This window comes from Acinonyx jubatus, chromosome B3, assembly GCF_027475565.1.
Source record: "Acinonyx jubatus isolate Ajub_Pintada_27869175 chromosome B3, VMU_Ajub_asm_v1.0, whole genome shotgun sequence".
In the NCBI taxonomy this organism is placed as follows: Eukaryota; Metazoa; Chordata; class Mammalia; order Carnivora; family Felidae; genus Acinonyx; species Acinonyx jubatus.
Genome location: NC_069386.1, coordinates 115,515,137 through 115,541,203, shown reverse-complemented (window position 1 = coordinate 115,541,203; position 26,067 = coordinate 115,515,137). Strand labels below are relative to the sequence as shown.

General features: G+C 52.4%; 1 protein-coding gene across 10 annotated transcripts in view; it reads right to left on the bottom strand.

The window, feature by feature from the left end:
• Nucleotides 1-343: 343 nt before the first annotated feature.
• Nucleotides 344-26,067, bottom strand: part of RGS6 (regulator of G protein signaling 6) — a 560,843-nt gene continuing 535,119 nt past the window's right edge. For 8 of the 10 annotated variants that reach the window (XM_027066078.2, XM_015071694.3, XM_027066077.2 and 5 more), the window contains 3 exons: nucleotides 22,762-22,815; nucleotides 10,663-10,729; nucleotides 344-1,840 (listed from right to left, as the gene is read on the bottom strand). In XM_027066078.2, the coding sequence (XP_026921879.1) occupies nucleotides 1,674-1,840; nucleotides 10,663-10,729; nucleotides 22,762-22,815 (288 nt within the window). In that variant the 3' untranslated portion in view covers nucleotides 344-1,673. The remainder of the gene's footprint in view (nucleotides 1,841-10,662; nucleotides 10,730-22,761; nucleotides 22,816-26,067) is intronic. The other 2 variants (XM_053224658.1, XM_053224659.1) reach the window with 2 other exon arrangements.

Below are 26,067 nucleotides of genomic sequence, written 5' to 3'. Positions count from 1 at the left end.
ACAACCTGAGGACCCAACACATGTCTTCTCCCTAATATCTACTCTACCCGGCAGAGAGAGCAACTACCGCCAGTGGGGGAAACTGAGGCATAGTGGTCACAAACCCACAAGGGTACAGCCATAGCCAAGTTTCCTAATGCCCACAGTGGCCCTGCTGTGGGGGATGGAAGGCTGGTGCGGTGGGGACAGGGCCCTGTGGAATCAGACACGTGACCGCACTGATGTGGGGCTGCAAAGATGGTCATGGAAGCACCCAGGAGGCGGGGTCTGCAAACAAGCTTGAGACTTTGGTCACCAGCTGGTGAATTTGCCTACGTAAGTAAAGAAATACCAGTGATTGCTTTTTGTTTGTTTTGCTTCTGTGTTTGCTGCTTATACACTCCCCAGGGAAAAATTTCACCTATGGCCAAAAATAGATCGAAGGATAGTTCTAGCAGGTGGAGTGAGTGTCTGAATTCAAAAACATGTTGCTCAATACCGCTCTCTGAGGGCTCACGGGAGTCACAAGGATGACAACAATAATCGCGAGAGTAATAGCTACCGTTTGCTAAGCACCTACTACGCGTCAGGCACCTGACTCGGCAATGTACATGTATTACGTCACAGCCAACTGGCAGATAGTCGTTTTGACATACACACGAGGGGAGTGCAAGTGGGTTTTTTTGCAGGTTTTTGCAGGTTTTTCTTTGTGTCTGCTTGACAGTCCACTTCGTTTAGGGCCCACTTTGCTGGGCTGGCAGAGAACCATTTGGTCCTGGCCTAGGCCCTCTGGAGCCAACTCAGCCCCAACTTCAGACACAAGTGAGACCTGGCCCTCCCTGCAGGGCCTCGGCCATGCCTATGCCCCAGCCACCTCCCCCCACCCCGGGGGAAGGGGGCTGCCGGAGGGGAGGATCCCAGTGCCCCCGAGTTCACGGCCATGTTTATTTTGAGTAAAACACGAGGGAACAAACCAAGGAGAAGGGGCGAAACCAGAATAAATTCGGATATAATAAATGTTTCCAAAGATGGTCAGAACCTCCACGGCTGTTAAACCACGAGCTCTTTCCCGGACACCGGTGCTTCCTGTGGTGTCGGACCCTGGAGGCACTTGACGGGACCAGGGGGCAGCCCCACGCCCCCGTGGGGACCCCCCCGGAAAGTCGGCCTGCAGGGGCTGAAAGAACCTGGAGGTGGAGCAGTCGGCGGGGTTGCTCAGCGGTGTGGCCTCCACCGGGCCCGGTTGCACGAGGGTCCTTGCACAGTTGGGGGCCGAGGCAGGGCCAGAAAGGGGGCCGTCGGGACGCAGCGGCTGTCGCTCTAGGCGGCGCTGTGGGCGCACTGGCCGCGGTGCGGAGGTGGGGGGTGGGGGGGGTAATACTGGGGGTGCTCGGGGCCTGCCGGTGGCTCTTGCATCTGCCGGAAGGCGTGGTCCCCCAGACAGAAGGAAGAGTGGCGATAATAACGATATGACCTCAAGTGAGAGTCACGACAGGAGCCCCGCCACGAGTTGTGCCCCGAACGAGTTACGGCCAAGGGCCTCCTCGAGAATGGGGTGTCGGCGCACAACTGTACAAGGAAGAGAGGGTTGTAAACAGGGGCCTCTGCAGGGCCGACCCCGGGCTCTGTGGACTTTTTCTGCATGGTGTCCCCGGGCACCCACCGAGTCTCCCCTCTGCCGCCCGTCATCTCCCTCACTCCTTCTCTTTCACAGTGACCAGATCTCCCCGTAGGGAAGCTCTGTCCGCGGATGTGGAGCGCCGCCGCCTGCCCGTGGGGTCGTTGGGCCCGGGCCCTGCGGCGGGGACCTTCAGGAGGACTGCATCAGGCCGGTGAGGCGCTTGCCCGCCAGCGACTTTCCCTGCAGAGACAGGCGACAGAGTTGGCACGCACAGGTGCACACACAAACACACACACACACACACACAGGGACAGAGACAGAGAGCCAGACAGGTGAATTAATTGTTGCCAGAGCCATGGAGGCCGAATGACTTAGCTACAGGACCCTGTTGATCTCTAGGTTTGGGAGCCTTGACCCCAGCACTTGGAACAGGCAGGGCTCTGGGGCAGGTTGGGGGGCCAAGGTGGGTTGCTGGTCCTTTGGGGGGTATGGGAATCTTACCCCAAACCAGGCATTTTAACTCTTAGGTAGAGTGTCTCAATGCTTATGGGCCCGTCCTGAACTTGATTTTATTCAAATGAGGAAGGAAAAGGTAGACTGGGGAGTAGGAAGATGACGGAGGTGGGTTGACCTAAGTAGGTGATGGTTAAGGATCTGGGTGATTAGAAGCTAAGGAATGAACTAGTCTTAAGAAGGCAGAAGACTTAGGATCCTTTCTGAAAGGTGGCAGTGAGCCCTCCTTGGGAGAGGCTCTGGGTTGTCTTCATGACCGGTTCTGGGACTGTGGAAATACAGGGGCATTTGCCAAGGCTGGGAGCCAGGCCGGTGAGCTGAGGCTGCTGCAGGACCCAGGCCAGTGCACTCCTGTCGTGTCCTATGTTCCTGGCTCTCCGTCTGTGGTACCCAGGGGCTGAACTTGACCCCACATCAGGACGTCTACAAACCCTGCACTTGTAACCCACGTAGCAGTTCTCAAAAATGAAAAAATTGACCTGGCTGGTAAGGCCTGGTGCATGAGGCACAGAGATCCTGAGAGAGATCAATTCCTCTATTGCCCCTGGGGGGGGGTGGGGGTGGTGGCCGAGGAGCATCCAGTGTGGGATTGGGCACCAAGAGGATGGATGAGGAGGAGGATGGGTAAGGCTCAGTCATTCTGCTTATTTTCTTTGACACACTCTGTGCCCATTCCCTGCTCACCCTTTTAAGAAATCCATAGTGGGGCATCTGGGTGGTTCAGTCGGTTAAGCGTCCGACTTCGGCCCAGGTCATGATATCACGGTTCGTGAGTTCGAGTCCCGCATCCAGCTCTCTGCTGTCAGTACAGAGCCCGCTTCGGATCCTCTGTCTCCCGCCCCTTTTTCTCTATCCCTCCTGCCCCCTCTCAACACTAAACATTTAAAAATAAAAAAGAGAAATCCATAGCATTGGGAAGGGGTCTAGATGAGTGTGTGGCTGGACCCAAGTGGACTGATCACTGTGTCTGAGAAAATACTCAAACCCCATGCTGTCATTGACATCGGGTCAGCAACACCCTTGCCATCTGCAAAGGCGAGCACATGGTCCTCATCCGCCTGGGCTGTGCTGTTTGGTAGTGAGAGACTGCAAGGGCCAGCAGTTCCTCATGTTCATTTCCAAGTGGGGTGTGAGGGCTCGTCTTGTTTACTGGGTTTGGCTGTGTGCAAGCTGGATGTAATTAAAAAAAATTGATCAGGTTTGTGAAGCCTGGTAGAGTACTCAATCAACTGGCTGATTGATGAATTGATGGATAATGGGTACATCTAGTAAATGAACAAGGGCTGTGAGTTTGCTGGATGCAAGACAATGGGTCATCTGGCTTAGCTCTCCATTGAGGGACCTGCCAGCTTGACTTTGAGAATTCTGATGGCAGGCATGGGAGCTTGTCCAGAAATGGAATCGCCCTCAGGAGCTATTGGAAAGCCTGTATCTACATCCCCTTTTCTTTCACTCCTCATGTTCACTAGTGAGACGGAACTTCGTTTTTTCTCCCCTATTTTAAACACACACACACACACACACACACGCACACACACACAGAATCTCCCCAACAGCGGCCTTATCTGGATCTTCAAATACACTAAACTTAGCCTGCAGCAGGATGCATTTATACCAGGGTAAGGATTTTTTAATCAGATTTTTTTTTTTTTTTTTAATCCTAGAGGGTTGCAGTGCCAGTCTTTGCAAATCACTAAAAGTAAGGTGGCTACTTGTCTGGGTAAAGCGGGTAGGACAAGAGCTCACAGCTGGCGGAGGCTGACCTTCAAGGACTTGCTCCGGCCCTGATTCTAAGGCACACCCATGGCTGGTACTCTCCTTGACTGCCCTTTCTTAGACGGAGCTGGAGGCATTTGTCATCCTGTTGGTTCACCTGGGATTGTGCCTTCTGGATGCAGGCCTGAAGGCAGGAAGTGTGGGTATGTGCGTGAGGTCCTCTCGGGGGAAATGTGGAGCTGATGAGTTTAAGGGTCTCCTGGTCCGAGGGTTCTAATAAACCTCCCCCAAACCCTTTACCCACATCCATCCCTGCTCGTATGAAAGGCACCGAGGAATTTTGCTTGCCTCTTGGTGCTGTTTATTGCTGCAGTAACCTTGTACCGTATACTGGCTCCTCCCCCTCTCCTTCTGTCCCTTTTCCACCAGGGCAACAAATTACATGTTCTGTCACCAAATGTATATGTTCTGTTTTTGCCATACGTGGTATTTGGGGCTCTGATTTAGCTGGCGGATGTGAAAAAAAAGATGACTAAAGCTTCTGAATAACAGTGCACTGCCAGTGCCCATGTTAAAAGCCCAGAAACAAAGAGGGAGAGGTTTACCAGGCATCCAAACCCTCATTACAGCTACTTCCTCATTAGTGAGGTCATTTTGGCTGGAGAGGGGGCTGTAGGTTGAGGGAGGTTGGAGATTCTGTATCTGGAGAATTGTGTGACTGTCTGCTTTAGGTGCCTTTGGCCCGGAGGTCCCCCACCCTCTACCCCTCCCTGTTCTATAGAAAAGGCTGGGCCGGGCTTGGAGTCGCTAATTAATCTCTTCCTGCTTGAGCCCTGGAGCTCAGCCTCATAGCTCTGACTCCAAGGACCTGTGGCCTGCCGTCAATGCCTTCTCCTCCCCGCGCAACGCACCCCCCCCCCCCCCCCACCAACTGCTTCCATATCTCAGGACTTCTGGGGCCAGCCTAGAGAACTTGCCCTGAGATTGTTCCCAGCCTCTCAGCAATCCAGGTGGCGTTCCTTGGCATTTTTATCTCCCTCCCCCCACCCCTGCACGCACACATTTTTCAAATGCCAGTTCTGATGCTAAAGGAGGTCGTGAGGTTTCGGGTCGGCTCAGGGGGTAGCTCAGTCCAACTGCAATCTGTCCGCTACTCAGTGACCTCTGGGGTGAGGCTGGAAGGTGGTTATTCATGCAGGACGCAGGCATGGCTAGCTGCCTGGCCTCGGGCTTTGGGGAAGAAATCCTGCAATCACACTGGCTCAGCAGCTGCCTCTCTTCTGAAGAGCCGAGGCTCCTGTAATTTTCAGGGATCAAAGTGAAATCTGACAGCAGAGGCTACCCGTGTTCAGAGATGAGCTGCCCCAAGGTCTATGCTGCTAGGGGCTTGCTGGGAGCCCCAGAGGTACCTGCTCTGTCCAGAGAGAAGAGATCTCTCACCCTGCACCCTCTGGGGCTCTTTCCTCCCTCTTCTTCACCCCCAGCCCTGCCTCCGATTGGATGATTCTGTAGAAAACACTTAGGAAGGAGAGCAGTAACTCCCCCTCTGCCTAGCATCTTGCATAGTTTTAGGGGAAGCCATTTTTTCAGGGTGTGAATGTGTGATGTTCCCCAGTGCCGGTCATTTGGGAACGGACCATGGTGCCAGGGAACTGCAGCCAGCTCAGCCTGAGGCCTTGGCGTAGCTGAGCGAAGCAGCTGAAGGTGGTTGAAAATGCTATTAGCAGGCAGCCTTTGTCCAAGTGAGAAAATATACAGTGATTAAGAACCAAACTGCAGAAGGTACATTCCAGAGACACCAAAGCTTTGCATACAGACAAAGTGCTTTTCACCTTCGAGACATTTGGCAAAGTTAATCCAATAGAATTAGAATCCTTCAATGTGATGGACTAGGTTCGCAAACATCCACCCTCCACCCTGACTAATCATTTCAGCTCTGTGGCCATCTTGATGGCTAGAAGTCTGGAAGAAGGTGGTCATGAAATCTTTTGTTTCTAAAAGGAAATGCACAAAAGGAATGGCGCCCTTTTGTGCAGTGCTTTAAGGAAAATCAACATGCTGTTCGACATGCTGTGGCTCTGTGCATCGCACTTCCAGATATTAATCAACAAAACATGCACGATCCAGGTTACCAAGAGCTTTTGCCGCTTACTTACCTGGGCGACTGAGGCTAAACTCTTTGGCTGGGAAGAGGGCTGTGGCTCAGAGAGTAGCCCTGGGGGTCAGGTGGCATATTGGGGGGTAGCAGAGCCAAGCACTGGGGACTCGGGCAGGACCCTTTCCAATGCTAACGGAGTACGGACATCTGAGCTGCTGCTGAGACTCTCAAGCTGATTTGCCCAGATGACCTAAGACCAAAGTTACAGATCTCAAATCCCCTAAGCCTAAATCCACGTTACTATGGGGATAGAAATCAACTGTGGTTGCCTTTGGAGGAGAAGGATGGAATTGATTGGAAAGGGGCGTGAGGGAACTTTCCAAGGTCATGGGGTGTAGGTTATACTGGTGCATACCGTTGTTAAATTCATTGAACCACACATTTCAGATCTGTTCATTTTGCTATATGTAATTACACCTCAAAAGGACACAGAAAAATGAGGGAAAAAATCCAGCTATCACATCTCTGCTTTGAAATTTCCCACTCCTTACTCCTTTCCAGTTGCTAGCCCTGTGACTTTGCCTTTGGGCTCAATCCAGTTCTCCCCACTCCCGGGTAGGAGAAACCTGGGTTCCTCTGCTAGAGAAACTAGAACTTGCAATAGAACCAATGTGGAACACTATTTCCCGTCCAGTGATCCAGATTGATCACTTTGTTGTGACGCAGGCATTTTTCATCCTTGCTAATGAAAAGAGTGTTGATTGGGGCTCACCCAATGACCACAGTAGCCCTCTGTGGGAGGCTCCAGAGCTGTCCTCTCAAGGAGCCTGAGGGTCAGCCGTGCGTAGATGATGCTCAGGTTCATAAATGATGAGTGTGTGCAATCATAGGCCTGGCAGCCTTGCTGAGGAGAGCAGTCAGGAGCCTAAGAGCCAGGTGGGAAGGTAAGGGTCCAGGCTTGGGTTCAACGGGAGGAGAGAAGTCAAGAACCTGCCTGACTTCATCAGGTGACTCCCCTGGAGGCTGGTGCCCTGGTGCCCCTTCTCCAACTGAGCAAAGCAAAAGGCATGATTTCAAAAGGGCATATGGGAATCCTGTGACATCTCCTTTCTCAGTGCTGTTTCAGACTGGGGAGAGAGTGCCACTTGCTTGGGGGTAGTTTAGGGGTCTTAGAAGCTGGCATAGGATGGCAGCAGAATCCATACTCAATACAGAAGAGTTTCAAAAAGCTTTCCAACACTTCATCTCTCATCTCATCAAATGGCCCTCTGTTGAACTTCCTGGCAAGGGGAGTGGGGGCGGGGGCAGATGAAAGGGAAAAACCTGGTCTTGGGACTAGCCAAAGATCACACACTGCTAATCCGCAGCAGGGCTAAGCGGGAGCCGCACAGGCGGAGAGGGTGCTGCTGGCTTCCTCACTCTTCAGTCATGGGGGGGCGGGTGCCTGTGGCAAGATCCATTCCCAGAGTCTGTATTGTGCCTGGGCCCTTGCAGAGCTTTCTGATCCCTCTCAGGAGCTGAACGGCATTTTATTTGGCTTTAAAATATTCGATTTGACTCTTAAGAATAAGATACCACAAACATAAAACAACGCTCAAGTAAAAAAAAAAACAATGAAGAACTAGGGGAAAATGGAATGACTAATAAAAAGTTCACTGGCTAGAGAATTAATAATCATTCGTGTACATTTAAACCTGTTACAGAATAAGGTAAAAAATACGATCATAGTAAAAATAATGGATTCTTTTGAAACAGCTCACTAACTTATGTACAGCGGTATAAACATCCAGATTTTTGCCATGTAGACGGTGGGTCTATGCAATCTACCGGTAGTCCTGTCTTCTGAAAGCGATTCCTAGAAAATGTCACTGGGGCCATTAGCAGGTTCAGACACCTTAACTCTAGCCTAGTGCTTTTTTTTTTTCTTATTTATTTATTTTTTTTAATTTAGAAAAGGTGAGTTGCCAACGTTTCCAACTGCACTGAAAGAGAAAGGACCAACCTATTCCCCGATCTCCCTGGGGGCATTCTCTTTGAATTTCTAATTCCTGCCCTGTGGAGTGGCATCAATATCCCAGGTACCTTCTCTTCCTAAGTGCCTTCCTCTTCAGCTAGCCCGGACCTCGATGGTGACCCCATTCCCGGGGGTACAGGTTAGCTGCCGAGGACAGTGACAGCCACCAGTGGACTGCACGTTGAACAACGATTGTGTGCCAAACACACTAGGCATTTTATAGACACTTGTGCTAATGTCCACACCATCCTGGCCAGTTACGCATTACTCTAAAGTCTTAGGACGTCTTAGGTTAAAGTCTTAGGATATATCATCTTGGCATCGATGAAGAAACAGGCTCAGAGCTTGAGTTCCTTGCCTGAGGGCATTGGCTAGTCAGTAGTAGAGCTAAGTGGGGTGGCCTTCATGAGCCATACGCTTTCTACTTGGTATGTGGCCATCCCTCTTAAGGAAGGAGGCAGATGGAAAGGCTCAGAGACGAACGGCTGGCTCCTCCATGCCCACCCACATTAGGCAATCTCTTTGGGCACCCCAGGGAGATTTCCTCAACCTCACTGAGAAAGAAGCTTCCACTCCTGGAGGTGCTTGAGACCCATCTCAAGCATTTCTGTTCTGCCTGAGCTTCTTCCCCTCATCGCATCTGGGACTCCTGAGAAAGAAGACGCCACCTTCTGGCTGGCAAGCTTGGCAAAGTGAGACTGGCTAAGTGCACTGAGCTGGGGCACTTATCACCACTGCCTGGTGCACATGGCTTTAGAGTGCACCTGCGGGACAGGCCGGCTGAAGCCACTACTGCTGTTTCTGCTCTTATGTTATTGGTGTCGATGCTTCTGGGGCCTCCATAGCACCTGTCCCAGGGAAGAGAGAAGCAGGTGTGGTGTTTACCTTTCTCAGGAGGGGGCAGGCAGAGCTGCCTTACTCCAATTAGAACCAATGCCAATTAGAACCCAGTCCCTAAATCAGGTGTCCCAGCCAGGCTGGGGAAGCCCTCTGTGGGTGGTGTTCCTGGCCCTCTGACTCTGGCCTCCCATCATGCTCATCACTTATGGGACTCTTTGCAAGGGCTAGCCTCTGCCTGTTAATTTTGGTGGGTGGTGGAGACCTTCCCGCATGGTCCCCCAGCTGTGCAGGGACAAATCTGGAACCAGGCAGGCATGCCAGGAGTGACAAGGGGATAGCATCTGTGCCCTACTCTGGTGGCACGATGCCCAGATTCCCCAGCTTCCTTTCCAGGCTGTGCATTTCCACTTTCCCCGTGCTCTTCCTGTGCAGGGGAAATGTCCCCCTTTTCATATCGGACCTCTTAGCTCTCCTTCCTCCAGTTCTGACTGAATAACTCTGGCGCTCTTTCTATACTCCGCGTGCAGGGAAGATCTCGGCGGATTCTCGAGTGGAGTGGAGGTGGGCATTCCGCTCGCAAGTCCCTTGGCAGTATGCCTTCCTGCAGCCCCTGCGATGCCCTCCTCTTCCCCGGTTCCTCCACCTCCTCTCCAAATGTACTTTGGGATCTTAGCTCTGGTCCGCTCCAAGTTAGGCAAAGGTCAAAAGACTCAAGGAAACAGGGACATGGCTGTGTTGCTATTGGGCAGCAACTTGATGTTTTTTCCAAGTCGGACGTTCAAGTGACCCTTGACCATGGCTCTAGGGGAGAGAGCCACTGAAGTTTCATGGAAGAGACAGCAGGAGGAATCATTTGCTTGGCAGTGTGGGACTCTTCCTGCAGAACCATGGGGACTCTAACTCCACCCTCCAAGGGCACCTCTCACCTCCTACAAACATGTTCACCCAAAACTCATCCATAGGTTGGGGTCCTTGGTTCAGCCAGCTGCCAAAGCAGAGCCTAGAAGGCACAGGTCATCATCGTGAGGACTGCCCCCCCCCCCCCACCGGGCCCAAAGCACAATCTTTCCATAAATGTCCACGTCCATTTGGACACAAATGCCAAGGCAGGCTTAGTTCTCATTCCTCTCTTCCACCAGAAATGCGCTTCAGTGGGTATTCACCACACATGTATTTCTAACCTGAAAAAGTGCAGCAGAGAATGGGCCAAGCGGCATTTTCAAGGGATCTCTAGATAGAAACTTGGGTCACTGAAAGTCCCATCCACTGAGAACCTTCTTCCTTCCCTACAGACCCTTTTTACAGGTTGTCACGAGGCTACTGGTGCCCGTGGGACAGAGGACAGGCGGTTGCCCTGCCTTCTCCCCTGATGGCCTAGTAGGTAGACATGAGAGATTCTCCATGTTTCCGCAAGACTTGGCCCTGGGCCACAGAGGAAGGATTATGGAAGCTGTAACCGGGAGATGAAGCCTAAGGCTGCTGCTGTTGGATTTCAAAGCATCTTCAAAGGTAGTGAGTGTTTCTGTCCTGTTCTGCTAGGGGTCCAGGAGAGGCACGTTACAGGGTCAGTACCTAAAGACATTATCTGCACATCACCTCTGAGACAAGGGACTTCTCTTCGCATCATTTCTGGACCCCTGGCTCCTGGTCTCTTAGGAAGAAAAAAACCATGGGTGCAAAAAAAAAAAAAAGGGGGGGGGCAGAAACGTGGGGACACCAAAAACTAGGCGCTGCTGACTGTTCCTGGGACGAGGGTGTGGGAACAAGAGTGATAGGCAGAGACAAGGCCACAGACAAACAGATCATCTCTTCTGGATTTTGGAGCACCTTCTGTGCAGAAGGATCCCCCAAAAAGAGAGTGCGGACGCCGGGATCACTCACCCACTGCTGGAAGGAAGCCACCTCGGGGGTGAAGTGCAGCGGCCATTCTGACTCTGCGCCAGCAGCACTAGGCAATTGTGTTTTTAGGAAGGGAAGTGAAGAATAACTTATCCAGCTGAAACCAGGAACACCTGTGGCTTTAGGGGTGCCCCTGCCCAGACATGCACACAGCTGCGGGAGCATGCGATCCACGCGCCAAGGCACATGCGAGTCTGCAGCGTATGTTACTTGCGCACCAGACGCTGAACACAGAGGCGCGGGTCAGGCAGGCAGCGCGTGCACCTGTGTGGACAGCTGTGCCCACGTTCACATGCATGTTCACACCACAGGCACGTACACAAGCATCTCAAGCAACCATGTGATCGGCTGCAGAGCTTTGTACGAGGCTCCGAAGGGGCCAATCTTGGACAAGCACTGCAAACTTGAGGCATTTACCTTCAGATACACATATAAAACCTGAATTCTCCCCAGGAAAAAGCCATGTGTGTCAGTGGAAATGGCCCCTCTGCTTCTGTTTCTGCCAGTCCTACAAGCAGAAGCGTGGACCCCGGGGGTCTGGTTGAGGAGGGGTTTCAAAGCATCCCCTGACACTTGCTTCTGACTCCTCCCTCAACCCCACTCTGTAGTATGTGGCCACAAAATACAAGCTTTGGTTTATCCGGCAGGGGGAGCAACCAGACTTGGGGAGGTCATACTGCTCAGGGCGGCTCCAGACAGGCAGCAGAGAGGTGAGGGTTTCTGGGAATGAGGCTTCCTTCTTGGGGAGCGCTACATGTGGGCGGGGGGTGTGGGGGGGACTGGATTTCACGCTCTGCTCATGGGGAGAACTACTCCTCATCTGTGGCTGGAAGCAGAAGGTGTCTCAGACTTGTGCACCTCAGTAGAGGGGTGCCCATGCCAGATCCTGACAACGTATGCGATATTTTTCCAGGTGGCTGTCCCTACCCCCAGCACCACACAGCTCCCACAGCCTCCAGAGAGGTGCTTAGGGGCCCACAGGGCAGAAACTGACCTGTCAGTCGCCTTGGTCCCTCCATTCCCAGGGAAAACATTGGCTCTGGACTTTAAAAATAAGCCAGTAGTAATAGCTACCATATCGAGTCATTCTAATGAGCTGGTCACTGTAATAACTAGATGTGCTTTGGACACACTGTCACATATGAGATACACACATACCTGTCCCCGACTGCAAATGAACATAATGATACCTACCTTGGAGAATATTGTTGGAAATTAAGTAAGGTAATAAAAGCTCAGCATGCGGGGGGGGGGGGGGGCAAACAACAACATAATAATGAAAATAATAATACAAACAGTTCTACTTGAGCACGTATGCTGCACTCGGCTAAGCACTCTGCTAAGTGTATTTTTTCCCCACTTAATCGTTTCTTTTTGTCTCCCTTTTACAGATGAGGAAACCAAGGCTTAGAGAAGCTGCTAATTGGTAGAGCTGGAGTAGAACCAAAGTCCCTCGCTGACCAAGCTCAGCATGGTGTGGACGCCCACAGTACGTGAGCCCCCAAGAAATGGCATCGACTACCATTATGCCTTCATTTAGTCCCAGCATCCACCCTGTACGGTGGGTACGGCTGTGTTATACCCATCGGGCAAGCAAGGAGCTTCCCTGGGGTCTTATGCCAACATCAGGTGGACCGACAGGATCCAGCCAAGGCTGTCCATCTCGAACCCAGTCCACTTTTGTGCATTCTGCTGGGCACCGAAGGGACCTTGTTCTTGGGGCCAAACGAGCAGGTCGTCTTCAATAGGGGATGAGAGGGTAGCTGGGGGAAATGTCACTGCCAAATTCCAACCACATTTGACCCTAGGTGGTTGGTGCTGCTCAGGCACGCCTCAAATGTGACCACCTGGCTGCCGGTGGGTGGGGAGCAGTCTGGACAGCTCCTGGCAGTGAGCCATGAGGAGCCTCCCAGAGCGCAGTCCCCATGGGGGCAAGGTGCACCTCACTGTGCATTTAGTTTTTCACGCAGTCCTGGGGAGTGTGGATAGGAAGAGGACCCTGACACTAAAGCTGAGCAAAGATGCTGAAGGGCAGGTGGGGGACCCCAGCGGCCACCTCCCCACCACTCCTTCTTGGTGATCCTTCCCATTACATCCTACAGGTCTAGAAACAATTTAAGAAAAACTATCATTGAGACCTAGCAAATGACAGGCTTTGGAGCTGTGTCATTACCAAGGAAACCACCATCAAGTACGTGATCGCTGGGATGCGATCACTCAACACACACTAATGGTGGACTCTTTTTACATATTTAGAATAATGGATGCTCTGGAACCTTCTAGTATCATCCAGGACAGAAAATCTACCAGAATTTCCCTTCTACTTTCGCTATAGGTTGGATTGAGTTTTATATCGGCTGCTCTATCTCTACTTTCCAACTTAATCCGTTGTGATGTAAAGGCCAGGTCCTCTATCCATGCCTGATGGTCTGTCTTTTCCCATTAGGCATGGGGGTTCAGATGTACCCTGTTCTTGGTGCAAACGAGAAAGGCCAGGATCATGGCATGGAAACGTTCTCCAACCCTGTGAAAAAGCATGGATGCCTTCTGAATCCCCATACCTTTCTCTCCCCACCCCTTATAGCCAGGCACTGATGGTGCCTGCTAGAGTTTTAAAGGTCTGTCGGAGGGAACACAGTACCAATCAACCGTAACTGGGTTTTCTTTAGCTTAAAAAAAAAAAAAAGTCTTATTAAAACTTTGCTGAGTTTACGGGGATCGCCATGTTTAATGAGAGGCCTCGAAGAATTTGAAAGCAAGAGATGAGGAGAGGAAAAAAGCCATAAGCTGTAATCACCATAATTATACAATCCCATGATGAGTTGGAAGCAGCCCCGGTGAAGCCTGAGAGAAGAGGGAGTGTCATCCTCGATCGTGCTGGTCTTCGGGACATCTGGGAGGAATGTGACACGAGAGCCCTTCCCTCCCCTGAGTTGGGCTGAAGATGAGTCCTCGAGGCAGAGCCCAGGAGGAGGGCGCCTCCGGAGGGCAGTTTCTCCTCGGTCTAAGGCCTCTGGGGGGCATGTTCTGCTCCTGGCCAGGCGGAGATAGAGTTGATGCCAGCCGCCCACCTGGAGTCTGTAACTGGCATTGTGGGAATGGGCAACTGGCGTCCTCATCTTTCCTGCTTTCAAAAATCCACCCTTCCTGGATGGGAATGATGACAGGCCCAGCTTTCTCCGACTCAGAGCCAGGGTGCCCCACGCACATGCCCACTCCGGCTGTGCTCAGCCTGATGGCACTACAGCCGCTCAGCTGCCCTGTGCCAGCGGGCGCCTGTGTCCTCTGCTCGCTGACCTCCTTTCAGGCATTGGGGGGAGAGAGCCCTGTTGCCAGAGCTCAGCTGCAGCCGCAGCAATTGGCTTAAAAAAAAAAAAGAAAAAATAAAAAACCAACAACAACAAAAGGCAAGGATGACACGTGAAGGGCAGTAATTCCGCTACTTGACAGTTTCCCCTGCTTCGCCTGTGTCATCATCTGGCTTTTTCTCCCCCAAGGCAGAGGCTCACCTGACTCTTACATCCCTCTCTCCCAATCTCAGCCAACTCCCTTCATAGGATCCCCTCTCCTTTTCTAAGGCTCGTTTATAACCCATAGAATAAAATGGCAGTAGGATCCATGTAACAAATGTCTAATGCATCAGAGGATTCCAGCTACAAGAGATGATAGAATCCAGTGCAGAAGCCTACTCTACAATACCCTGGGCCGTTCAGCTTCTGAGCGTTTCCAGGGAGCTCAGTGATCCTCCAGGGGATGTGTCCCGTTGTTGGGAAGTTAGTCTCCAGTAGACTGGCCCTCCCTGTATCTTCTACCCGTTTGTTCTAGCTTTGTCTGGGAACTACCCAGAAAGGTCTGCTTACTGCGAGACAAACACAAATACATCTCGCGATGGTTATCTAGTCTCCTGAGGGACTAGACCTCTTTATCCTACCTGACATACCTTTCCCAGTTATTCTCTACCGAATTTTCTCAAGATTGTTCAAGTTCCTGATAAAATGTGGGGGCTTAGAACCAAGACTCAATACAGTCTAGAGCAACATGAAAATCAGTGAGACACTTTTTTTAGTCCTTTCACTTTTCTTATCACAGCCTAAAGTAGCTTTTCTTTTAAAAAAGGCAATCGTGTCTTGCTTTTGCTTATATTAAGCTTATAGCTAACTACAGCCCCAGATTTTTTTTTTACTTGAATTACAGCAAAGTCTACAAATGTCATTCTGTAGTTATGAGACAGAATGATTTTTAACCTAAATTTTATCTGATTCAATTGTTTTTGACCCATCATCCCACCTGAAGGAGATACTTTTTGAAGGTAATTCCATTACCTCCCAAACGAACAACACCTCGTAGGCTGGGATCTCTGAACATGACTGACGTGTTTTTCTCTTCATCTGAGTCATCAAAAAGGATGTTGATAGGACAGGGCCATGTGGCCTACAACCAGAAACTGCCTTTCCGGTTGACACAGATCTATAGAACTCACCCTCTTACCAGCCATTAAAATGCCACGAATGTACTTGCTTTGCCTAATTATGGGCAAACACAGAGAGAGTGCAGGTGGAGGCGGGGAGGGGCAGGAATGGATATTGTTTTCAACCTTACTGCATTACCGGCAGGTCACGAATAGATACTCTCTGGAGCAGGGGGTGTAGTTACGATAATCATCCTTCCGCAACCAGCCCGGCTGACAAGGGCAATGTGGAAAGTTCCTGCTGAATATTACGCCAGTGAGAACCATTTCTGCTGGGGGGCTGTGGTGCTCAGGTCGAAGGGATTTGGCCGTGATTAGGAAGAGTGCACGGATCACTACCAGCTGGTAGGGGTGGTCACACACTCCCAACCCAGCCTCGCCTTCCCGTCTGTGGGGGAGCCACCGAAGGCTCCTTCTCTCACTGGCCTTCAGGTGACATGGCCAAAGTGAAAATTCCCCTGCTCTGAGCCCCCTCCTCAGCCCCCCATGCAGTGTCCCACTTAGCTTTCTGCTTCATAGCAACATTTCACAGAGTGTTCCTGTGTAAAGTTTTACATCCCGCACCCTGTGCTCCTATGGAAGGGTTTCTATCCTGCCCTCCCTCCGCAATGCTGAGATTCCCAAACTTGACTTGAACCAAGGGTACTCACTTGCCGCTTGCTGTACAAAAGGGGAGACAGAGGAGCTCATTTTGGGGGAACGCTGTGGCGGTCTTACTTCTTTGCCTTCAAGGTCCTTAGACCTAGAGCTCTCTGACGTCTACTGTTCCAGCCTGGACACAGACACCCTTGGGTCTCTTCTCCCTGACCTTGACAGCTTTGTCCCCTCTCTAGGTTCCTGCTATTCCAAAGCCCAACACCTGGGGGTTTCTCTCTTTGCCCCCCTTGGCCCCCTGGCAGGACAGAGGTGGATTCCACCCTTTGAAGAAGTGGGTGTCCTGTCCCGCTGAGTGGTCTTCCCTCCCCACTGATCATCCCACTGTGGTCGCCTTCACCCCCTGCCTTCTCACTGGACAGATGGGAGCCCACGGCTGTTCCCATGTGGCTGCCGGGGGGGCAGGTGCCAAAAGTCTGACTGTGTAAGTGACAAGGAACAGGCTGAAATCCCACAACCGCATCAGCTGCTTTTAAAGTGAGAGCTCCTTCTAGAAGGCCGTCTTTCCTGAGTGGGGGTTGAGAGGAAGGCTCTGCTATGGCAAAGGGCTGCAGGTCACTTCCCGAAATAGATTCCCGCCTGGCACACGCAGACACAGTTTGCCCCCAGCCTGCCTTGCGGGAGACTGGCAGGGTATGCGATTTGGATCTGAATCAGTGGCTGTAAACACACAGCTGTGCCTTTCTGCCTCAGAGGAGTTTGATTTTCACTTGACTGCTCGGCGCACTGGGGTCTGGAGAAGGCAAAAGAGGGCCTGGGTGGTGGGGAGGGAGGGCTGGCGAGAGGAGGCGGGAGAAGCTTTGCAGAGCACGTGTCCCATGCGTGGGGAGGCTGAGTCACGGCTGGGTTTTCTCTCCGAGGGGACACTCTGTGGGGGAGGGGTTTGGGGCTGCTTTGGGCTGACAGGTGGAACCATCAGCTGCAACAGCTGGGGGTTCCTCCTTCCGAGCCAGTGGCAGGGTGTAGGGCTCAGTTTCTCCAAACTGACAACGTCCGACTCTTTTTGGTGAATAAAAATCTTACTTCCCCGGAGTCTCAGAAGACCCGAGCCCATCTCCTGCCACGGGGAGTCACCTCTAGCCCTTTTCCTTTTCTGCACCCCAGCAGCCAAGCTGATTCGGCTGTTGTCTTACAGTTTCTAACGGACTTTGATAGTTGCATTTCAAGCTACAATACTGTAATAATAAACACGCTTTCTGAAGCTTTACTTGGAGCCAGGACGGAGAGAGGGGCAGGGGAGGCTTAATGACCACTGCCTATAACCAGTATAGCCTGGACTCTCAGAACCTCCTTTTGGTTACCTCTAAGAGAGGACAGAGAGCAGCAGGATGACGCTGAGGTCCCCGGATGCCCACACTGCCTTCTTTCCCATGCCCCACAGTGCATGGGGTGATGCCGCAGCACCCACATGGGAGCACACCCCCTGCCCGGCTGACCTCACCCCCCCACCTCCCGCACACACCCAGCTGGGCATCCTTCCAGAAGGGCAGGGGCTCCAGAGCTGGCAGGGGTGACCCGCATGTGTTGCCCACCCTATTTCTGGTGACCCCTCCCTTCCTGCTCTCCAGGGGTCACACTGTGTGAGTGAGCCCTGGGGACTGGAGCAGGCCTATGACTTAGATAGCCGGTGGCACCCTTAGTTCTGCTAGTGCTTTATCCTCACATCCTTGCCCAGGGCTTTTAAGTCCAGATCCAACTCCATGCTCTCCATGGTTTCTGTCCCGGTCTCCAAGGCTCGCAGCCACTTTCCAAGCAGGAAGGCGACTCTTTGCTCATTCTGAGAGATGATGAGCACAATGCAGGAATCCTAGCCTAGAAAGAAGCACAGACCTATGGGCACTCCCAGCTGGAGCAGGCTGTAGAGATTATTTAGTCCAAGCTGTTGTACGTAGGAGGAAACCAGGGCTCAGAGAGGGCTGACCACTTGCCTGAGGCTGCACAGCTAGCATGCTGAAGCTAGGAGCAGGGGCCGCTGTATGGGGGCTGCTGACGAGTTCCACCCGGTCCCGGAAGTCCTCCCTGCTCAAGAGGGGCAGGTTTTTACGCTTTCCTTTCCAAATGCCACTATGCAAGTCCCCCTCCACGTCTAGGCTAGGCGGGCTGCGGTTTCACTACAGCTGGGCCTCGGGGCACTGGCGTGGGAGAGGCGAGCGCAACAGTCTGACCCAGTGGTCCCAAAGGGGCTCAAGGACTGTTTGCAATCCAAACCAACCCCATGTAATGATTTTTAACCGGTAGTCCTTTGCTGGAGGCCCAAAAGGGTTTTTTTTTTTTGTTTTTTTTTGTTTTTTTGTTTTTTTTTGACTAAGGTCGAAGCCCTTCGAGGGGCTCTGCTGAATCTAGGTATTTGAGAACTCATTCCACCAGAGTGGGAGGCTGTTTCCCATGATACACTGCGGAGGCATTGGGTGGGGGGACCAGCCTCCTGGGGAGGGAGCTGACCCCCGCTCTGTTCCTGGAGCACCCTGGTTGTCTGCCGGCTGCCTCGCCTGCCAGGAGCCTCAGCCTTCCACTTCCTGATCGGGCCTGGAGCTGGGTGGGGGTTCTTCCTGCAGAGCTGCCTGTGAAGGAGCGGAGGTGGGCTGCTGACTTTTCCCCTCTCATTAGCTTTTCTTTTGGCCAGGGAGGGAGGAAAGGCAGAGGGAGGGAGGGGAGGGGGAGGGCGGGTGACAGCTGGCTCCCAGGGCTTCCGGGTCTCTGACTTTCCGGCTGCATTCCTTGGCAGGCAGGCGGGAGGGAAACGCCTGTTTGGAGATGCCAGGCTCCCTCAGCTGCGGGGCCTGTGGCTTCAACTCCAAGGAGCACCTTGACAAAGCTCCACGGCCATGTTGTCTCAGGCGGGTGGACCCCTGGTCCTCAACTCCTCTCTCCTCTGTGGCCTCCAGTGCTTGCTCGGGCACCTGCAACCCCATTTCCCAGCTTTGGAGCCTGAGGCAAGAGCCAAGGGAGCTGCGGCTTAGGTGAAAGCCTCAAGGGAGGCTGATACCAGTGTCACTCGGGCTGCCATTTCCCCTGCCTCGAGTGCATCACCCCCCTGTGGCCTCTTCCATGGGACGGTACGAAAGAAGAGGACCTTCTCTAGCTTCCCCTCCCCAGGCTGGAGTGCTCGCCTTGTGGCTTCGGCCACCACCCAGAGAGGGACAATCAGATGGCTGCTGCTGAGCCTTTGGCCAAAAGGCGTGTTTACATCTTCACACCCTCCTCCTATGCATCCTGGGGCCTGTGTGTCAGAGTCAGCCTAGCGGTAGGGCCTGAGGGGATGAGCGAGCCTAAGAGAGAGCAAGGGGACAGCGCAGGACTTTCGGCTCTGGCCACCCTCCCACCCTCCATGTCGTCTGTCAACAGCAAAACCAGGAGGACGGTGGAGAATGGCAGGAGGCCGGGCACTGGCATCTCTCTCCACAGAGAAGCCCCTGCTCCACCAGTGGGCAACACCGGAGCTCCCGCCAAGGACTGTGAGGAGGAGAGGGAAGGTGATGGAGAGACGGCCCACGATGATGCCAGATGCTTCCTACTGCATATTTTACAGCCGTTGTGAAAGGGAGCGTCCCGGTGCATAGGACTAGGGGAGACAGGCTCTGAATCCGTGTGTGGGCCGCCCCCTTGTGAGGCGGCCATGTGTTATAGTTCTCCAGCTGGGGCTCCTCGGATCAGACCCACCATGTACAGCGGTGTGGGTCATTCACTACACAAGGGCAGCTGAAGGTCGAGTAGGGGCTGAACTCCAGCCTGCGCTGTGCTTGTCCAGCTGGGCATCTGTGGGGCTTGGGCCCATCGGAGGAGTCCTGTTTTCTGTTTTGAATGAAGGTATAACATGGGCTAGTTGCACCATGCCATAGACTTTCAGCTATGTTTGGTCTTGAACCTGGGTCTTTCCCGTCAAATAAGCAGAGCTTCGTGAAGGCTCTGCGGCTCCAGTGAACCCAACTACGTGATGCTAGGCACAGCATATCCCCAGACATTGGCTTTGTATATTCAAGTTCTGGGTGACTCCGAGTGAATTTCCATTGGAAGGAGAAGCTCCCACAGCACTGCCTCTATCGGGGATTGCAAGGTATCTGCACCCAAACTAGTATGGCCCCAGCAGCTTCCATGAACCACATTAAACTACTCCCCAGGATCTCCTGTAAAAGGGGCCGTGTCTGGCCTTTAACAGATAATCCCTCCACGTCATAATACATCTTAAGACTTGGAAGGAACAATCTGCTTTCTCCAAAGCTTCTTTTACCAAGAAAAGAAAGGAAATTGACCACGGGAGACTATCTGACTGAACTATCCAACCACCTGGATTAACGTTTCTTGCCACCAATTAGTCCTAAATGGCAGCTGGCCTCATATCCTTGGTCCATGAACTGCCTACCTTCACTCCCTCATGTTTCATATTAATCCCATGACACGGAGGGCCTTTTTATACATATTTCCCAGCACCGTGAGAATGCTATTGAACTATCTTTCAACGAGTTTTATAGTTTGCAGTATACAGCAGATGACATATTCATATAGACCTTCTTTTACAGAAATCTAGCATTTTATGTATGTTATATCCAGAAAAATGGCTATCAGATTGCAAGGCATATTGGTTGGTTGGTTAATTCCATTTGATTGGAACACTGGGCTGTTCAGACCAAGTTCTTGGGTTCCAGCCTCACGTACTCTGAGGGTTGCCACTATTCTACAGCCATAGGCCATTTCCTCCAACACAGCCATATCTTGTGGGTGTGTGGTGTTGTCACAGGAGTACAGGGAACACGGATGCATCCATGCAAATCCATTTCCGCCACTGGAACCAAGAGATTGGAATGCACCACCCATTAGAGTCTTCATGAAAGGGAATCTAGAAACTTTTTGTTTGAAGTTTGGCCCTTCTATTATATAGATGCGAAAAATCTCAGGAGCTTGGAAGATTTTTTTTTTTTCTCCTTCAGCCAGCCTTGAAAACATCCCTGCTACACTTGAGACGCTGGGAAGATGTCTGGTGCTTTCTCATTCCACATGCTTTGTTAACAGACTTTGGAGGACCACTGACCCAACACTACTTCTGGGTTGAAGAGGCATCATTAAAAGCTCTTCACAGAGTTTCACTGAGATCATTCAGGCCTTTCCTGATACCCACTTCTCATAAAAAGCAGCCTGGAGATGTTTGAACATCTTGTCTGGGTACCAGCCTTCCTCTCTCCCACCCTCGGCCTACAAGGTCAACCTGAAGGGCTTCCAGGGGGCTCTGAGAGTTCTGTTGCCCTGCGTTTGTATCTAGTGGTCCAGCTTGCCTCACGGTATACTCTGGGTTCTTCAACAAAGTTCTTAAACATCGTCTACACACAGCATGCAGTCCTCAAAACCAAGAGGGAGGGACAGGTTCCCACCACTCTCCGCAGGGGCTCAGGGGTGGAGAAGCTCCAGAAGGCTTTGTCTCTGGCAGCCTGTGGCAGCTTGTTAGTGTGTGAAGCCACATAGCTGTGGCAAAGCAGCCGCCAAAGACACACGGGGGACCAGTAGGCCTTGCATTCTGCAAGTTCTGATTTCTCATGAGGAAAGCCCATAGAGAAGACCAAAGAAGGGATGAGCACCCATATTTTAATTGCCACCTACTACACTTATTGTGATGATCACATCTAGCAAATTCAAAATAATGTTTAAATTCCGTTAAAATGCATCTGGCTGTGGCAGGTAGTTGACTCGGTTGCTTTCAGCCCAGAATTCTTACAATTTATGTTAAAAACATGAAATAAAGATACTAATCACACGATAGTTAGGTTTACAAGGACTCTCCTCCTCAACAGAGAAAGGGGAGTCGGGGAAAGGGCAAATCAGCATCAGTGGGTTTCTGTCCTTTGGGAAGGGAAGTGTGGCCAGTTCCACGCATGGCCTTCCTGTTCCCTGGCTGCCATTTTGGTTCCCACTGGCTTGATGTTAACAGTGCAGGCTGGGCCCCAGGAACTCAGCAGCTCATTGTGATGAGCAAGTGAATGCGTGAGAACGAGTCCTTCCTGTACAGTAAGCTCTACGCTCGAATCTTGGAGAGAATGGCATGAAAAGGAGAGATGGGTCTGTGCTGTTCTACAGACCACAGTACAGAACCTCTACTATGCACCTTGGGGAAGACCTACTCGTTCAGCACTCTCGCCTGTTACCGTGGGGTTTCCTAAATGCCACTCTTGCACTCTACAACCCTCGAATCTCGATGTGCATGGGAAATAGGCCACTTCCCTACAAGAAGAGTGAACCTGTAGCCCACCTGTACTCCCTCTATCAGAATCAGGACAAGGCCTTGCCCCTGGGAGCCCAGGCAGGGATTTGTTTCTTCCTCCACCCCTCGGTGGCTACTGCCCTCCTCTCCCTGTTACGCTACACGGATGAGGCTGACAGGGGCTGTAAGGGATGTCGGAGCTCATGCAGAGGCCACTAACACACACGCCAGCTAGACTGCATCGCCAGAACCCATGCAGCACGGCCACCTTCTGCACACGCAAAAGCCGCCACACAGCAACATCAGCTCGCGACCTGCACCTGCGCGATTGCCAGAGTTCATTCACAGAGGGAAATTTGGAATTGTTTTTTTTCAGGTGAGCTACGGCTCTGAGCCAATTTAGTTTGTGGTACAGTTCGATGGCCTTCTCCCTGGACTGCTGCAGAAGATGCACAGGCCGAGCGGCCCCAAGGGCAGCACAGTCCCTCCTCCCCAAAGCCCTGAGCAGAATATCGAATGCAAGGCCCGAGTCAGGGCGGTTGTGTGTGCACCTTCTGCAGAGGGAGCCGCTTGGTCTCTTGCAAACCCATCCCTAGAAGAGAAGCTGCAGACGCTCGCAAAAGAAAAGGGGTGTATTGAGTGGGGAAAGCGCTGGACTCCCTCCCGCCTCGAAGGAAACGACGACGATGACAACAACGACAACCGAAGAAACAAAATAAAAAAAAAAAAAACCCAGAAGAAACGTTGAGGGAAGAAAACCAGCTGAACTTACCACACTGCGAGTGAACTTTTCTAAGGAGGTTCTACGACCTTGCTCACTTTCTGGCTTTAGGGGGGAAAAAAAAAGGTAGGGAGAAAAATACAGAAAAAAAAAATCTTCAGCTTACACATGGTTTCCAAATAGCAGCAGCGGCAGCTAATGAGCAAAAACAACAGCAAAACAGGGCGAAAAAATGGGAAAAGAGAAGCGGCCAGCGCTGTAGGTGAGTCAGTGGGAGAGACAGAAAACAAGCCTGCCGGAAATGGTGCTGCCTCTTGGAGCAGTTAGGAGAGAGGGGTGTTTGCTCCTCTAGGGGCCATCTGTCACGCTGCAGGGCTCGGAGTGGGAGCCCCTGTGCCTTTGCACGGGGCCACGGTCAGCAGTTTGGAGCGGCCTGCTCCACTGGCTGTGCTCATGGGCAGGAGCCCCTGGTGTGTGTCCTTCAACCTGCAGGCAGACATCTAGGGCCCCAGGTGGGGACCCAGAACAGACTAGCTCTGAGGGCCGGGTGGTCTGTCAGGGATGCTGATGAGACATCAGGAAGTGGCCATGGGCAAGGTGAGGTCGTCAATTGCATCCATAGTCTGGGTTGGGATTCTGGGATTTTCCCACCCAGATGCAGCCAGAGAGTTTGCTAACTTTGGTGACTGCCTAGTGGCCCCCTATTGACTTTCATTCTGTGTTCTTAGAGCAAGGAGTGTCTACGCATGCCCTTTTATTCGGCAAAGGGCCTTGGGCCTCAGAAGGAGTGTTTGGGACAGAAAATGCTCTCTCGGTACGCAGGCAGGTGACCCCTTCTAAGTTTTACACAGGGCAGGCTACAGGAGGCTCAAGGACCGCTGTGGAGAACTCTTAGCTAAGGAGCCCGTGACATGGACCAGAAGAGACAAAGCCTGTGAATGCTCCCCCAAGCCTAGTCACTCGCTACCACAGAAGGAGAGGAGGCTTTGGTGGGCACCTGACCCTCTCCCTAAGTTTCTAGCTTTTCTGAGAGGTTTTGGGAGAGAATTACATCCCGAATCTTTGCTAGTTTATCCCAGAGCCCTGTTCCAGGGTCCTGAGCCCGAGGCTGGGAAATCTGGAGAGTACAATCACTCACATGGACACACATACACACACACACACACACACACACAGCAAATAATGGAAACTGGAGAGCTGCACAAGCAGCTGGGTGTCTGTGGGTCTCCAGTGTGCCGAAAGCAGAGGGGCAGGCAAAGGGCAGCCGCCTGTCTGTGTGGACAAGGTCAGAGGGCTTCTTTGGCAGTCATGCCCCCGTCCCCTCAGCTGGCTGCCGGAAGACAGGATGTTGCAGAAGGAAAACACAACACACACACACACACACACACACACACACACACGACACCCCACGGTAGAGCCAGGCTGGTCTTTCTCCTTACACAAGGAGCCGAAGGGTACCATACCAAGTCTCGGCTCTGGGGACAGCAGGACTCAGCTTCAATCGGTGGGTGGCCCGAGGTGGCACACACTTGGCTTGGGTCAGGCTGCTCCTGAGCCCTGCAGCTAGCACGGTGTGCCCACCACTCCTGTCCTCTGGCTACTGGGCTGGTGTTTACGGAGGGTCGCCGTCAGCCTGACTCACTTGGGTTCCTGCCTTGCATGAGCCCTCTGAGCTACCCTGGAAAATCATCCTGGGTGCCTAATTGTCCCGGAGGAGCCCTCAAAACCCAGCTCACCTGCCCCTTGAGAACCTGGTTTGCCAGAGTGACTAACCTTATCTTTGACATCATTAGGACAGAGGGTGAACTAGGGATGAAGGCTCAGGAGGCTGTGGCTCCAGACTCCATCACGAGATGGAAAAGCAGAAAAAGCGAGGCCCGTCCTCGTCCCCTCTCGTAGCTGGAGCTTGTGACTCTCACGTACCTTCATGATCTGGACCTTTATGTCACATGGAAAGCCCATCTTTGAAATCAAGGCACTCTAGGCCTACCTGAAAATGCTGAGTTACAAATCCAGTCCACACCTGGAGACTCTCAGGGAGAAATGGGAAAAAAAAGTAGGTTTTGTCACTATTTTTGGCAGCAACTGACCCCTGGGTATTGAGAGGGTGTTGGCGTTGGCAAGAGCTTTTCTGCTGAAGAACGTCCTATAATCTGGGGGCCGGGAGGGTAATTCTAGTGAGTTTCATGCGTAATGTTTCACAGAAAGCCGTGGGTTCCTCCCTCCCTCGGTGACCTCCTCCGGGATCGGGAGGACTTGCAGGCACAGGAGTATCGGCTCCACTCTCTGAGCCCGGGGTGTGCTCTCCCCTCGAGTTCAAAGCCACAAGGAGACTGAGTGGCTCCTGGCTTCTCCTGGGTATGTAGACGGGCTCCGAGGGGCTGGACTGCTAGAGCCTCAGGATTTCTCCAGACTGTGATCAGTTCAGGGTCTGGAGCCACGAGAAAGGGGAACGTTTGCTTCGACCATCTCCCATGAGATCTGGGCTGGAGACACCAGAAGTGTCCATAACCTTTCTTGAAAAAAATGGGCATCTGATGCTCCCCTCCATCAGAGCCCCCTCTACCTACATCCTCCTGTAAGGGAGCTGGCAAGAGGCCAGGCTTTCCATTTTCCATCACAGTAGTGACATTTGATGGACAGGGTGCAGGCAACCAATAAAGCTGGGTTTCTGACAACCTGGGCTTTCCAGAAGTCCTTTTTCCCTTCTCAGACTATCAGGGATTTTCTCAGGGCTATCTAACAGCAGGGTAGCGGGATACACATGCTCTTCTAGACTCTGGAGTTAAATGGTACTGACCAGATACACAGACAGGATCCTGGCACATGAGGTCGACAGTACACAGAAAGAAGGGCCGCGTGGCTGGGGGGACGCGGCCTGACAGACAGTGTGGCGGTGGACAACCACATGCTTAGGGACTGGGGCTGGCTGGCTGGGAGGGGAGAAGAGGGGTGCACATAGCTAGCGTGGCACGAAAGTGTGGATTTGAGTGCAAGGAGAGCCACACTTAACCACACGTGGGTCTCAGAGCACAGGTGGCAAAGTGCAGAGGGTTCGCAGGGATACTGGAATCCTGAGCCATCATCTCTCCTGCCTCCCCTTTCCCAGACCCCATGCCCCTCCCTGCTCTCCCTTCCCTCCTTCCCCAAATCCAGCTGAGTTCCTCCTGCTTCAGTTGCCCCTCGCCACTAACGTGCCGAGGGTCCCCGGGCACCCCCGCCCCCAACTCCAGACGTCAAGGTCTGCAGGGAACATGACTTGATTCCAAGGGGAGGAGGAATAAGAAGCTGGGGTGCACCTACTTTATGGCTAAAAGAAAAGGCAAACGCTGTGGGGTCGGGGAGGGAGGGGAAAGG